This window comes from Pangasianodon hypophthalmus, chromosome 14 (assembly GCF_027358585.1).
Source record: "Pangasianodon hypophthalmus isolate fPanHyp1 chromosome 14, fPanHyp1.pri, whole genome shotgun sequence".
NCBI lineage: Eukaryota > Metazoa > Chordata > Actinopteri > Siluriformes > Pangasiidae > Pangasianodon > Pangasianodon hypophthalmus.
The window spans coordinates 8,823,084-8,836,559 of record NC_069723.1 but is presented as its reverse complement, the minus strand read 5'-3'; the positions used below and the strand labels follow the sequence as shown (position 1 = coordinate 8,836,559).

General features: G+C 39.6%; 1 protein-coding gene across 1 annotated transcript; it reads left to right on the top strand.

Moving 5' to 3' along the window:
• The first annotated feature begins 2,587 nt into the window (after positions 1-2,587).
• On the top strand, positions 2,588-10,123 carry si:ch211-286b4.4 (uncharacterized). The gene is made up of 17 exons (XM_034310866.2): positions 2,588-2,722; positions 2,868-3,000; positions 3,198-3,353; positions 3,444-3,570; positions 4,195-4,406; positions 5,508-5,670; positions 5,759-5,832; positions 5,948-6,108; positions 6,207-6,297; positions 6,380-6,516; positions 6,603-6,834; positions 7,230-7,565; positions 8,473-8,576; positions 8,654-8,760; positions 8,846-8,925; positions 9,027-9,061; positions 9,540-10,123. Exons 1-17 carry the CDS (start codon positions 2,588-2,590, stop codon positions 9,819-9,821), a joined length of 2,565 nt encoding a protein of 854 aa, XP_034166757.2. The 3' UTR covers positions 9,822-10,123.
• Positions 10,124-13,476: the final 3,353 nt, after the last annotated feature.

Sequence of the window (13,476 nt, the reverse complement as noted above, 5' to 3'; positions counted from 1 at the left end):
CAAAACATTACCGTTTTTAACGTACGTTTTAGTGCGACATTTTATGGTTATTCTCATCAAGCTGTCTGTCAGTGACGCTCAACTTAATGCTGCTATTCACTCAAGCCAATATCACACAAGAAAATGTGCTTAAGATTAAGGTCAAAAGTGCACGTGACTATGACATGCCTCTGTTTTAAACAAACTTCACCTTGTATGCATAAGTCTCATGCAACTTCTATTTAGCACTTATGTCCAATGTTACGTTAGAGATCTGAGTAACAATCTGCTCAATTTTAGTATTAAATCATAATTTCTTGCACATAACTCAAAGGCCTATTGTTTTTCAGGTCTGACTGATTTCTCCAGCTTCCCCTGCCCACCTGGTTATTGGTGCAGTGGTACAGGCTTGCCAGTTCTCTGCCCTGCAGGCACTTTCAGAACTCAACCAGGGGCAAATGCTTCTAACCAGTGCCAACTCTGTGCTGCTGGTACCTATTGCCCTGATCCTCGCCTCACAGGTCAACCTAACACTGTGGGAATTCCTTGCAGAGCCTCTTACCAGTGCCCTATAGGTGGGTACAGAGATGCTTTGTTTTATATTTGTATATAAGATCTTGATACACTATTTGTATAAAGTAATGGTCTACATTGTCTTCTAACAGGATCAGTGGTGGAGGTCTTATGCAGAGCAGGCTCATATTGCAGGCCACAAACTGGAGAACCCACTCCATGCCCTGCAGGATATCACTGCCCTGTAGGCTCACACACCTACAACACACCACAGCAAATGTATGTAAAATGAATATGCTTTAAGAAAATGGAAAATATAAGAAGTAAAAAATGGAAACATATTTTTACTCACATTTTGTATTCATTTCTTTTGGTAGGTGTACATACCCATATTACTGCCCAGCTAACACCTCAACCATGTTGTCGTGTGGTGGTGGCTTTATGCCCCGTAATTCCAGTGGCCTAAGAGTTTCTCAGGAAAGCAGCTGCATAATGTGTGAGGCAGGGACCTACCGGCCTAGTGACTCTTCTCACCTCCGCTGCCTTGCATGCCCCCCAGGCTACCACTGCCCTCCAGGTAAGTCTTCTCAGCTGGAAACCAGCAGTCTACAGGTGTGAGGCATTTTAACAATTCTACTAAGTTAAAAAAAAAACTATGATGAAGACAGCAAGCATCATGTATGTCCCTCAGGCACTGATGACTACAGTAGTCAGCCATGTCCAGTTGGATATGTTTGTCCATGGGGCACAGCCAATCCTGTTGCATGCCCACCAGGCAGCTATGGCAACAGCACCAAGGCTGAGCTACTTGAGGAATGCCACCCTTGCCCTCCAGGCACATTCAACCACTTGTATGCCCAGAGAGCCTGTTTCCCATGTGGCAGCTCTTCCATATCATCACAAGGTCTCCTCATTAACACCAACATACTAGAACAGTGTGATCAGCGCAAACTCTATTGCATACAGTGAGTCCTGTTAAGTGAAATCCACAACATTATATGGTGACTTACGATGGTGTTTTTGTCCAGGGGCATCCTCGTGCATGTGCATAGGCAAAAACCGGGCATTCCAGCACTCTGACGGTTCCTGCGTGTGTAAAGCTGGTTATGTCTTCTACAATGAACTGGACTTCAAAAGTTCCAGTGCTGACAGTGATCTAGACTGTCAACCTGAGGTACGAGAATTCACTCACTTATCTAGAACACAGACTGGATGTGTTCAGTAAGCATTGCTTAGTCACTGTCCATCTAATCCACACAGCATACATTGTGTGTGTACTACTGACACTATTCAATTTTAACAAGAAAACAAATGACAACAGTGTCAATAAAACATGAGATAGTTGAAATTGACCCAAATGAATGGGACATGACAAAGAAGGACAGATTTTTATGGTTACACAATCATGACACTGTTGTAGATTATGATTTTAAGAATGGTCACAGTGTATAGGTTTTGGATTTAAACTAATCGCCATGGAGTTTATGGTTCACTTATGTGAGCAGGAAATGGTCTCACATTAACATACTGTGCATTACTGTACATTATCATCTCTATGAGTTGGTGTGGATTGCAATGATGGTTAAAGTGGAAGTGCATATGTACCATGTGACCTGCATCTTTAAAAAAAATAGATATATAGAAATGCATCTGATGTAGATTGGCCTTGAGCTATAAAATATTCATCTGAATGACTGCATTATTTTATAAATCAATAATAAAAGGCATGATGAAAGCTTGTGGTCCCTAAAGGTGAGTAAACGCTGTGGAACTGGACAAGTGAGACTGGCTTCATCACAAGACTGTGTCAGTCCCTCTAAATACTCATGCAACATTACTTGTGGACTTCATGGAGGGAGTCTGGATGTAAGCTTGGGCATGTGAGTTCACTAAAGATGTTCTTGATTAATGTTGTTAGATTAAATACAGCATGATACAATACAGTAAACAAACTTTACATGATCATCTTTACAGAACAAGTGAATGAGCTGTAGGGGCTATGATATATTTTTACAGCATTTGGTAATTAACTCTAGTGCATGTGGAGGACTATAAAAGAAACAATTATCTGTTTCCCTGCAGTTGTCAGTGTGAGATGTATGTCTCTGTGGAGGAGCTGTGTAACTCCTCATGTTTGTCTGCACTGCCTGTGCTATCTGCCAGACTGGCTCCAAATGGACAGCTGGTGCTCAGGATCAAAGCGATGGATGAAAGCAGGATCTGGAGCAGAGTGAGTATTGTGTGTATGTGTGGGTTTTTGTGAATGTTCTTTTTTCTTTGCCTAACAGTGCCAACTTACTAATACATATTGATAGCCAAAATCGTTTCTCTCCTCGCTGTAAGATGTATCGATCAACTGTTGTTTCTCTTTTTAGAATATGATGAATGTACTGGGGCCTGACGGTCATATCAGCAACTTCGGAAAGATCCACTTGGTTCAGTTTTCTCCAGATGGAGTGTTTGGGTGGATTTTAAAGGACCCTGTGCTTATTGACATCTTTTTATCTGGTACCTCAAATAGACATTTCAAGGTTTAGTTTATTATATCCTAATAACAAACCTGCATCTTAAACATTTATTCTAGGTTTTCTTGAATGTAAAAGAGGGAAATATTGTACTATGGTCTAGTGAAAACACATTAATCTGTTTGGAGGCTTAAGTGATGTGTATAGTGTGATAGTTAATCATATTGTTTCTCTTAACAGAGCCATTTGAAATTCTAAATGGACATCCAAGGAAGCAAAGACACACCCATGAGCTAGGATTACTGATCTCAGGGCCTCTCCCTCGCATTCCCAACCCCATAGCCTGCCTTTCCCCCAATGACATGCTCATCTTTCAGCTCACCATCAACTACTCAGGTAGGATATTTTTACAAACAATTTCTTCTTAAATATTTATGAAGGACTGTATACATACATGTAATGTCACTCTATTGATTATGAATCCAGACCGTCTCCTCAGCCACTTTCCAGTCTATCAAAAGAACCATTTGTTCAGCAGTAATCCTGCCTGGGACTTTGGTGCATTCAGACAACTGGAACGCCTTGTCAAACATTCCCAATATAATTCCACCAGGTATGGTCACTCATTTACATGCAAACGTTTAACTGTCTTGTTTTATTCATGGCTTAGTGGGTATCCCAACGATCCAGAGCACCTTTTTTGATTTTATAACAACTTCACGTCAATTATTAACAAGATAAAGAATATTAATTGAAATAGACTACAGAATCCATTCACATGCTTATGGATCCTGGTCAGCATCACTTTTTGTATATACAGTTACAAAGGCCAGTCATTTGGTTTAACTTTTAATTTGCTTTATTAATAACTTGAGGTATACATAATCTCTAATATTAGTGTCTATGCTGTGGGTTCACTGACCCTCAGGACCTGCCTGATTCAACCTGATGCTCTACTTCTGCTTCTGCATTTAAACCTTCTTCTGCTGTGGATGGTCCTACATGGATACCCTAAAATGTGCACTTCCCAAAACTCTCAAATCTCACCCTTTGATTTAGTGGATAATGTAGATTTGTACCTTCTAAGAACTGCTGTAATCATAAAGACTGTCCTGTGCTTATTCCAGGGCTTATTCCAGGACTCCTATTTCCAATATGCTTATACTGAACATCCTTCTAAGTTTAAAATCTAGACTTAAGCAGTTTAATTAAAACACAATCATTTGCTTTTTTTCAGATTTGCACATGTATTCATGGAGCCAGGGAAGTATGTGTTCCTGGACAATGCAGTGCCGGACTGGAGCCTGATAGTTGTGGTGAAAGAGGAAGGCACTGAGTGTGATCCTACTGCAGCTGCCTTCCAGCCCACCTCTCCAGCACAGCTGGTGCGACATGGGATTGTCAAACAACAGCGCCTCAACCTGCTGCCTGACTGGGGCACCATTGGAGGTGTGTGTGTGCATAGTCCATTAAAATTGCATTTAGCGTCATAGCCCTTGTGCATGAAGACTCCAAATTTTGCTTGTTATATGAGCAACAATGGCTGTAATGTCAGAGCCACCCTGGTTCATATGTTTCTTCCTGAGTGCTTCTCCAGGCCAACTGAAGCTTTGAGATTGAGGCAAGGCCAAGCTAATCCACTGGTACACTATATGGCCAAAAGTATGTGGACACCTGACTATCATACCTATATGTGGGCCTTCCCCAAACTGTTGCCACAAAGATGGAAGCGCACAATTGTCTAGAAAATCTTTGTATGTTTTAACATTAAGTTTTCCCGTCATTGGAATTAAGTGGCCCAAACCTATTTTATCATGGCAATGCTGCTATGCACAAGGCGACCTCCATAAAGACACGGTTTGCCAAGGTTGATATGGAAGAACTCTAGTGGCCCATTCCTTGACTTCAACTCCACTGAACACCTTTGGGATGAATTGGAACAGCGACTTTGCACCAGGTCTTCTCACTTGACATCAGTACCCGACCTCACTAATGCTCTTGTAGCTGAATGAGCACAAATCCCCATAGCCATGCTCCAAACTCTAGTGGAAAGCCTTCCCAGAAGAGTGGAGGCTGTTACAACAGCAAAGGTGGGACCATATCTGTGTTAATGCCCATGGATTTGGAATGGGTACATATAGGCGTGATGGCCAGGCATCCACACGTTTGATATTTACAGCATTTGGCAGATGCCCTTATCCAGGGCGACTTACATTCATCTCATTTATGCAACTGAGCAGTTGAGGGTTAAGGGCCTTGCTCAAGGGTTCAGCAACTTGGTGGTGCTAGGATTTGAACTCATGACTTTCCTAACAGAAGTCCAACATCTTAACTGCTACAACTGCCCCCATTTTTACCACTTTTGGCTATATAGTGTATTTTTCCCTAGTGCATAGTGTATTTTGCCCCAAGCCAAAATATTTTCCCAAACAGTGGCCTTGCCATCAACATGAAAAATTGATCAAGGGTGGTTCAAAACCTCCTATTGTGTGTATGATCAACATAGTGATGTAATCCTGATTGGACTTTGTTGGGTATTTTTATTTACAGGGGTATTGGCACTGATGGTGTTACTAATAGTTGTGTTGACTCTGTCTGCCCTGCTTCTGAGACCTAATCATGCCAACCTCATTGCTAAAGGCAGACCTAAGCCTAAATGGCGCAGCTTGGGAGAACCTGCGGTTCCTGTAGCGTATGTTTACAATGGCGAGTGGTGAGTCAGCAGTGAAGGTAACTGTATGGCCCTGATGGATTTGTGCACACTAAATGATGCATTTTTTGTTGTTGTTCTTGTCCCACAGCATGGATAGCACTCTGTTGGGACTCAGGGGAGTGGGTGAAGGTGCAGAAGAAGAAGAACCTGCTGTGTGCAAAGGTGACCAACTTACACCTCTCAATTAATTAACCACAATCCATTGTCTGAAAAAGATCTAAACCTTATGACTTTGTTAATATGTTATTTAAAACCTGTATTAAAACAACACCTCAAGGATTCAAGAATATATTCATGGAGCTGGAAGGGTTCAATGTCAAAACACTGTACGACAAATTAGAGGACCAGAATTTGCATCTGGCTTCACAGCTGGCTAAGCACCGCAAAGATACACAGGAGTTCTACAGGAATATCTGTCAGCAGACTGACGTGCTGCGGGTGAGAGACATGAGATCATTCTGTTACACCACATGAAAGTTTTTGCAAAATTCTCTTTGTCAGTGCAATGGCTTTTTAATTTCATTGTGCTTTTTTAGGATGTTCTGGAGAATATGGAGCCCTCAAAACTGATCCAGTGGAAGAAAATGATAGACAGTAATGCACAAGCCAAGAAGGAACTGATTTCTGGTATGACTTTGAAGATTAATGACTGACATGTGAGCTGGTAAGAGGTCAGTAGTCAGTATTTGTGTGCATGTGCATGTCACAGTGGAGTCATCAATGGGCTTGATGGAGGCCGTGCTGAAGTCTTTAGAGGCTGTGATGTTAAGACTGAACGGAGAGGCCTGGCAGCAGCAGCAGCACGGAGACAGCAGAGAGAGTCAAATCCACACCAGAAACACCCAGGTTAGCCACAGCGAAACATGGAACATAGCAAATTTTCCATTCAGTATGCTTCAATTTCTGATCAGTCTATCTGTGACCCATTGTAGATTTCTTCAACTGACATGAGTGAACTGAAAGCACGGCCGGATACAGAAGCAACTTCTACTGGCCCGGGTGGGCGGAAATGTCTTTCAGTGCCCCCTCTGAGTACAGCACCCTGTGTGAGTGAAGAGGATCTGGTCAAGCTGGTGGCGCTCACACCTCTCACCAGAACTCTGCAGGACATACAGCAGTCACTGCAAGAACTGAGCCACAAGTCCAGAACACAGGAAGATACAAGTATGACTTTTTTTCCTCAGACTCAACAATCAACTAAATATTAGATTGTTAAACTCCTAAAAATATCCTACATTCAAATTATTTAGTAAAATAGTCAAATGTTTGACCACATTTGCTTGAAGAGTTGTTTTTTTCAAAATCTTTACAATTTTCTACTATTTTGGAAGTAACATTGAGAAACAATGAACCAGGAAAAGTGTGTAACACTTTATTTACACACTTATTTAACAAAACCTGAACTAAAATAAACAAAATAATGTATTTCGAACAAGTTTTTTTAACTAATAAAATGCTTGCTAGGAATTTTTATGTAGTTCTAACACTTTGGGTGAATTTTAATGAACTGTAAAATGTTCTGGAGAGTGTAAAACTTGCTTTTGTTCCGTGTCTTCCAGGTTCTCCTTCAGCAATTCCCGACGGCCCAGCAGATTGGGCACCGGCACAGTTGATCCCTGTTGCCCTTGACAACCTCTCTCCAGGGTGCTTTGCAGTGTTCCTGTTTGGCTGCCATGTTGTACAGCTGCTGACCCAAGTCTGCTCGTTCCCTCCCGTCATGCTGCTGCTTGCTAAGGCTCTTCCAGTCACATGCACTGATTCTCTGCTGGCCTACTGCAACAAGGAGTTTTACTACGATACATCCAACCAGATCCTGTATATCCTCGAGAGCAAGCTTCAAAATGCTGGACAATTTATCTCAGTTCTCTTACACTCTATGGCCTACATTAGCTCAGGTGTGTACATAGAGGTCACTAAACTACCAGATGTCCCACTGACCCAGGGCATCACTTTTTACTGTGTAACTATACAAATTAGAGATGGCACAGCATCACATTTTCTTTTCCAATAGCGATACTGATGCTGAAACCTGGAGCATCGGCCAATATCGATACCCATCCAGTAGAACTACTTATCTTTAAAATGAAATACAGGGAAATACATGGCAAAAAACATAACTTACACAAAACCACAGCTTTTTTATTAAGTTAAACTCTTTCACCCAAAAATAACTTACACTGCAAAAATAATAGGAAAATAAAGTATAAAGTATAAATATAATAAAAATCAATCCTAACCTTTATTATGTAAACATTTCTGGTTCCCAAAAAAAAAAATCTTTTCCAAATCAAATTTCAGGTTTTTCCATTTCTTACAGGATCTGTAACAAAAATAATCTGTTCCAATTTTTTAATTATTTTTTTTGGTTCCATTTCAAATACACATATGAATGTATTTTAAAATCTCAGTTATTAACAGTATAATAAAAATTGATGAAATCAAGACAAAAAACATTCACATTCTGGTATGCTCTTGACTGCAAATAAGAGACAGAGGCCATTTGATAGGGACAAAATATTGCAAAATATTAGACATTACAATATAATAAAAAAAATTCTAAACTGCTACAACCTCTTAAAGTACAATGTATTTAATTCTTAATTTCCTATTAGTTTATTTACTGTTTTACAATGAATAACTTTCTTCTCTATAATATTCAAAAAGAGGTTTGTTAGAGAAATTTAGCCACATATAAAGTTTTGTGTTGTAAAATATATTTTAGGTATTGTTCCAATTTCAGTAACAATTTTAAATGACCACACTGGAGGTTTAAGCATGTTGAAATCCTGTTTTTACTCCCAGGCTCTGCTCCTCGAGACTTCATGGGTGCTCTCCACTCAGCTATATCTGCCCTGAGTATGCAGTTATTCCAGCTCTCCTTCACTCAGGAGCGGCAGGAATGCATGGTAACATCACTCGACACATTTGTCAACACTGTAAACTCACCTCTAGATCTTTGTAATGATTCTTGGCATGCTCACAGATTAAGGAGGAGAACCCACATGTTGCCTTTGGAACAATAGTGGAGGACTTCCTCAGTGTTAAAGTACCACCAGAAACTCAATTCTCCCAGACTCTATTGGCAGAAAGGTTTGTTCTCAATCTTTTTTATATAATATCTCCTAAATTAACATTAGCGTGTGTCCATTTATTCATGTTTTATATCCAATCATAGATTGCAGAAGTATAACTACTTCAAACTAGAGCATTTCCTCCAGGAACAAAAACCACCTCCGGCAAACAGATCTGCAGAAAGTAAGATCTTAAATCTGAGTAAAGCTACAAGATCGAGCAGGGAATCATGAAAAACAAATAAAACCAAACTCAGGTCTGATATTATTTCTTCTTTGTTCCAGATCCTGGTCAAATGAGCTGTAAAGTTGTAGAGCAGGTAAGTTTTTTGTACTGGATATAAAGGCACTTTTAGAATGATCTGATCTCCTCATGGAGCTCCTCCTTCCACATATGACTGAATTATTGATTTTATAGAACAGCTTAGTGAAATTTACTGTCAACTCAGTTCACAGAAGCAAAATATACATCCTACCTCTTTCCAAAATGATTCTGATTCAGCTTTGTGTGTGTGTGTGTGTGTGTGTGTCCCTACGCTGATTCACCCTGTTAACGTTCAAGTTCTTTTCAGTCTTTCAGCTGTGCTTTGCTATTTTTGGCTCTAACGTCTAGTGGGCTTTAATGATTGGCAAGCTACTGTCTCTTACAGTCCTTGTATTCGCTTTTGTTCTCTCTTTAACTTTCTCCTCACTTGCTTCTTTTTTGTCATTCAGCTTCATTTTTTCTCTTGGCATCCATCCAAAGTCTGCCCTTTGCTCACTCTGTCTTTCTTAGTGAGTCTTTGTCTGTCATTGCAGGAGCAAGCACTGATGTTGAAGCGTCAGCAGGACACAGTAGAGCAGAGACTGAAGGAAATGAGAGACAGGCTGTCTAACTATAGTGCAGCACAGAGAACTGTGTGTCAGGAAGAATGCCCATCCCAAACTACAGAACAAACACATCCAGACAGCCAGTCCATGAGCAAACACACAGTCAAGCCAGCTGACAACCAGGGAGCGGTCACTGAGCAGATCCCCAGCAATAAACAACACAGCAAACACGTGGATGAAGCTGCTGGAGAAAAGGACATGGTGGTTTAAGGTGGTTTTGTAGAAAATAACTACAGTACTACAGTGTAACATAGACTGTTATGATGACTTAGTGTTCTATATTACTTTGTACCTCTGTCCTGAAATTTCAAAACTGTTAGCCGTAAATACATTTTTACTGTAATCCCTTAAACACTCAGTTATACAGTTATTTATTTTATCAGTGAAAAGTAGAATCTTAGAAATACTTACATGAATTTCAGAATTCCTTAGTATTTGGTATGTTCCTTTTTGCTTTATTGACAGCATGCACTCAAACTGTCATGGGACTATTTATTTACACTATTTCAGCTACTTGTATTGTACTCTTGTACTCTTTGCACTATTGTCACTAGGTTCACTTTTAAACAGAACTGTGTACTGGTCGGCGCTGCACTGGGTCTTACTGTGCCCATTGTCTTTCCCAGTAGTCATTGTACTGTCTTGTACTGTCTTGTGCTGTCTGCACATGTTTGCACTTGTGCACTTTATATATAAATTATGTAGTCCCTTGTAGTTCTGTGTTGTTCTGTGTCATCTTATGTAGCACCTTGGTCCCGGAGAAACGTTGTTTCGTTTCACTATGTGCTTGTATATGGCTGAAATGACAATAAACTCCACTTGAACTTGAACTTGAACTTGAACTTGGACTCCACAAGTGTGTATAAAACCTGATGAGCCATGTTAGAGCAAGTCCATCACAGTGTTGTCTAAGCACATGCACAAAATTCTGTTTATTTCCCATTTTACATGAAAATAATCCCAGGTTTTCAATGTGGTCTCAGACATTTGGACCCCACTATGTATGTCATGGCAAGGGAAAACCCTTCACCTGGGGAAATGTTGACATTTCCTACTATACGTGTATCATTCTGAAAGGTATAGACTTTCCTGGACTATGTTTCTCTTTTGCACATATCTCGACAAGACATTAAGAGGTTAAAGGTATTTTAAAGGCTGGTTACCTTCAAAAGTAAAAAGGGAGAAAATAACTTTTAAAGATTTCATTCAGATGGTGCAGGAGTGCAGGTGCATCAAGGACATTTTCAAAGCTGGAATCTGATTATAAACTAAACTGATTAGACTTATGTCTGTTTCATTATAGCATATATTTGTGCATCTTTTTGCACAGTTAAGTGTGGCTCACAATAATCCTCATACTGTTGTCATGACTTGCACTACAATTTTTTTTAACTTTTAATCTGACTTGTGATTTCCTTTTCTCCCAACTTGAAGTCATTGTTCATTTATTGTTTGCACTTTATGTTAACTATACGTTTTACTTAGAAATCAATATGTGGCTTGTTACCTACTTATTTGTCAGCCATCATTTCTGTAAAAAATGAACATTACCAAGATTCGCTCAAAAGACATCATTCAGCTTGTTATTCCCTAGGTCTGAGCTGAGGAAAAAAAAAAGTTTTAATTTTAATGCCACAGTAAAGTGGAATAACTTACAGGAACACTTAAAACTTACTGTGCTCCCTTCACTGGTTGACTTTACAGCACTTGTAAATAACTTTGAGTATAGCCATATTGGAAGTAGCTTCTGCAATATTTGATTCTATATTACCATGTATTTTTTCTTTCTGTTTGATTGAATTATTTATTTTTACTTATTTTCCCTTTCTGAGGAGAGGGGGGAGTTTTTCTTAATGTGTTAACTGTTGTTGTGTCTTTAATTGTTGTTATGTTGTTTGCTGCCTTCTTGGCCAGGTCACTCTTGTAAAAGAGACTTTATCTCAGTGAGTTTTTTTATCCTGGTAAAATGAAGGTTCCGACAAACAAATAAGATTTTTAAGTAGACTGACTACTTTTATCCAACATGAGCTTTGCAGACAAAAATCCAAAGCGTGATTATAAAATGATTATACCTCGTTCAACAACCGCTGCAACCGCAACTCCTCTCACCCCTGTCATGGACTCTTCACCCTCCTGCCATCTGGCAGAAGGTACAGGAGCATCCGTGCCACCACCAGCAGACTCCACAACAGTTTCTTCCCTGAGGCAGTCAGATTACTCAATACCTTGTTGCCTCCCAATGCTCACCTGGACTAGTCACCTAACCCAGTATGACTCAGTACCACTGCACACCGCACTTTACAAAGCTGCATCAGACACTTTAATATAATGGAACTCGTTTTTGCTGCTACACTTATGCTCACACAATACTTTACAGTTTACAGCCATGTTCTGTGTATTTATCGTTCTGTATATTTATTATCCTGTTCTGTGTATTTATTGTCTTGCACTCATATGACCCTGTTGTGTATTTGCACTTTATGTAGTTTTGTGTACTGTTCTGTGTTGCACCATGGTCCTGAAGAAACAACATTTAATTCCAATGTATACAAGCTATATAGAGGAACGACAATAAAAACTCTCTTGACTTGACTTGGAAAGTAAATAAAAACATTTCCACATCAGGTTGGTGGAATACTGAATTAATGAATGCTGAAGTTGAGGTGACAAAGTATGTTAGAGGCAGAAAAGAACGAACCCATAGGAACAGAAGTGTAGTTATAAGAGTGAGGAATGCAAGCATCGACCTGACATTTAGGTCACTGATTTTAGGTAGTTCAGTAAATATTTATGTATTTTTGCGTTTCTCAAACTGAGGATGTGTTTCTGTTATTTGTTTACAATTTCTGGAAATCAGCTACATATGGGTAGTTTTTAAGTTGTAATATTTAATATATATATATAATATCAAAGCTTTACTATATCGAACTATATGTTCTTTTGTATGCTTCATTGGTCCACCTATTTGATTTGGCACAGTTTTTTTTTTTTGCCCTTCCTGATGCAACCCTCCCCAATTTTATCTGGGCTTGGGACTGGCACTGGGAGTGTACTGTCTTGTGCGATTCCCTGGCCGAGAATCAAACCCGGGCCGCAGCGGTGAGAGCGCCGAGGCCTAACCAAATGAATACTGATTAATCTATATTAATGTATTTGGAAAAATAACTGCAGTTAACTGGATTTACTGTAGATGTACCTTTTGACTTATGTACTGTAACCTCATAGAAAAGGTTTACTGATTTCCTGGCTTTATGTTTAATTCCTTTTAATTCCACAGCTCCTACATTTCACAGCTGATCCAAAATTGTCCACAATCAAATTTGTATTTACTTAATTAGGTCTCGATATTAATAATGAAAACTTGGACTTGTCTCTTGAGGAAAACAAGGCCTGACGATTCAAAACTTGCTTCTGATTTTGTTTGTGGGTCAGCGTTCAATCCCCTGTGGTTCTTGTGTTGCATTTAATCAACACGTTCACGTGAAATAAAAGAACAGATGATGCTTGCTTTAAATAGTCCTATATCTAACGACATAGTATTCAAAGCAACATTCAACCAACAATTTATTAGTTCAGAATGATAAGGCTTATTTTGAAATTGAAAGTCTAGGATTGACAGGACTCAGATTGCAGATTGATGCTTTATCTGTGTCATGTCATCAATGCACTCAGTAAGCTCATCCCCAGAGCCTGGCAGAGCAAGGCAAGTATTCCTCCAGGACAGACTGTGAACAGATTGGGAAGGGCCAGATGGAGTATTTTTTCATTCTCTATCTGTGCTGATACACTGTTAAGTTGTCCTGGCTGCATTCTGTCTCAGTCCTATCGCTTAGATTAATTCAAAGAAGTGTGACTGTGACACTCA

Coding starts and splice junctions, on each gene's coding strand:
- si:ch211-286b4.4 (XM_034310866.2), top strand. CDS start 2,588: ATGTATGTCTCTGTGGAGGAGCTGTGTAACTCCTCATGTTTGTCTGCA. Junction 4,407..5,507: donor TGACTGGGGCACCATTGGAG/GTGTGTGTGTGC, acceptor TTTTATTTACAG/GGGTATTGGCACTGATGGTG. Junction 7,566..8,472: donor TATGGCCTACATTAGCTCAG/GTGTGTACATAG, acceptor TTTTACTCCCAG/GCTCTGCTCCTCGAGACTTC.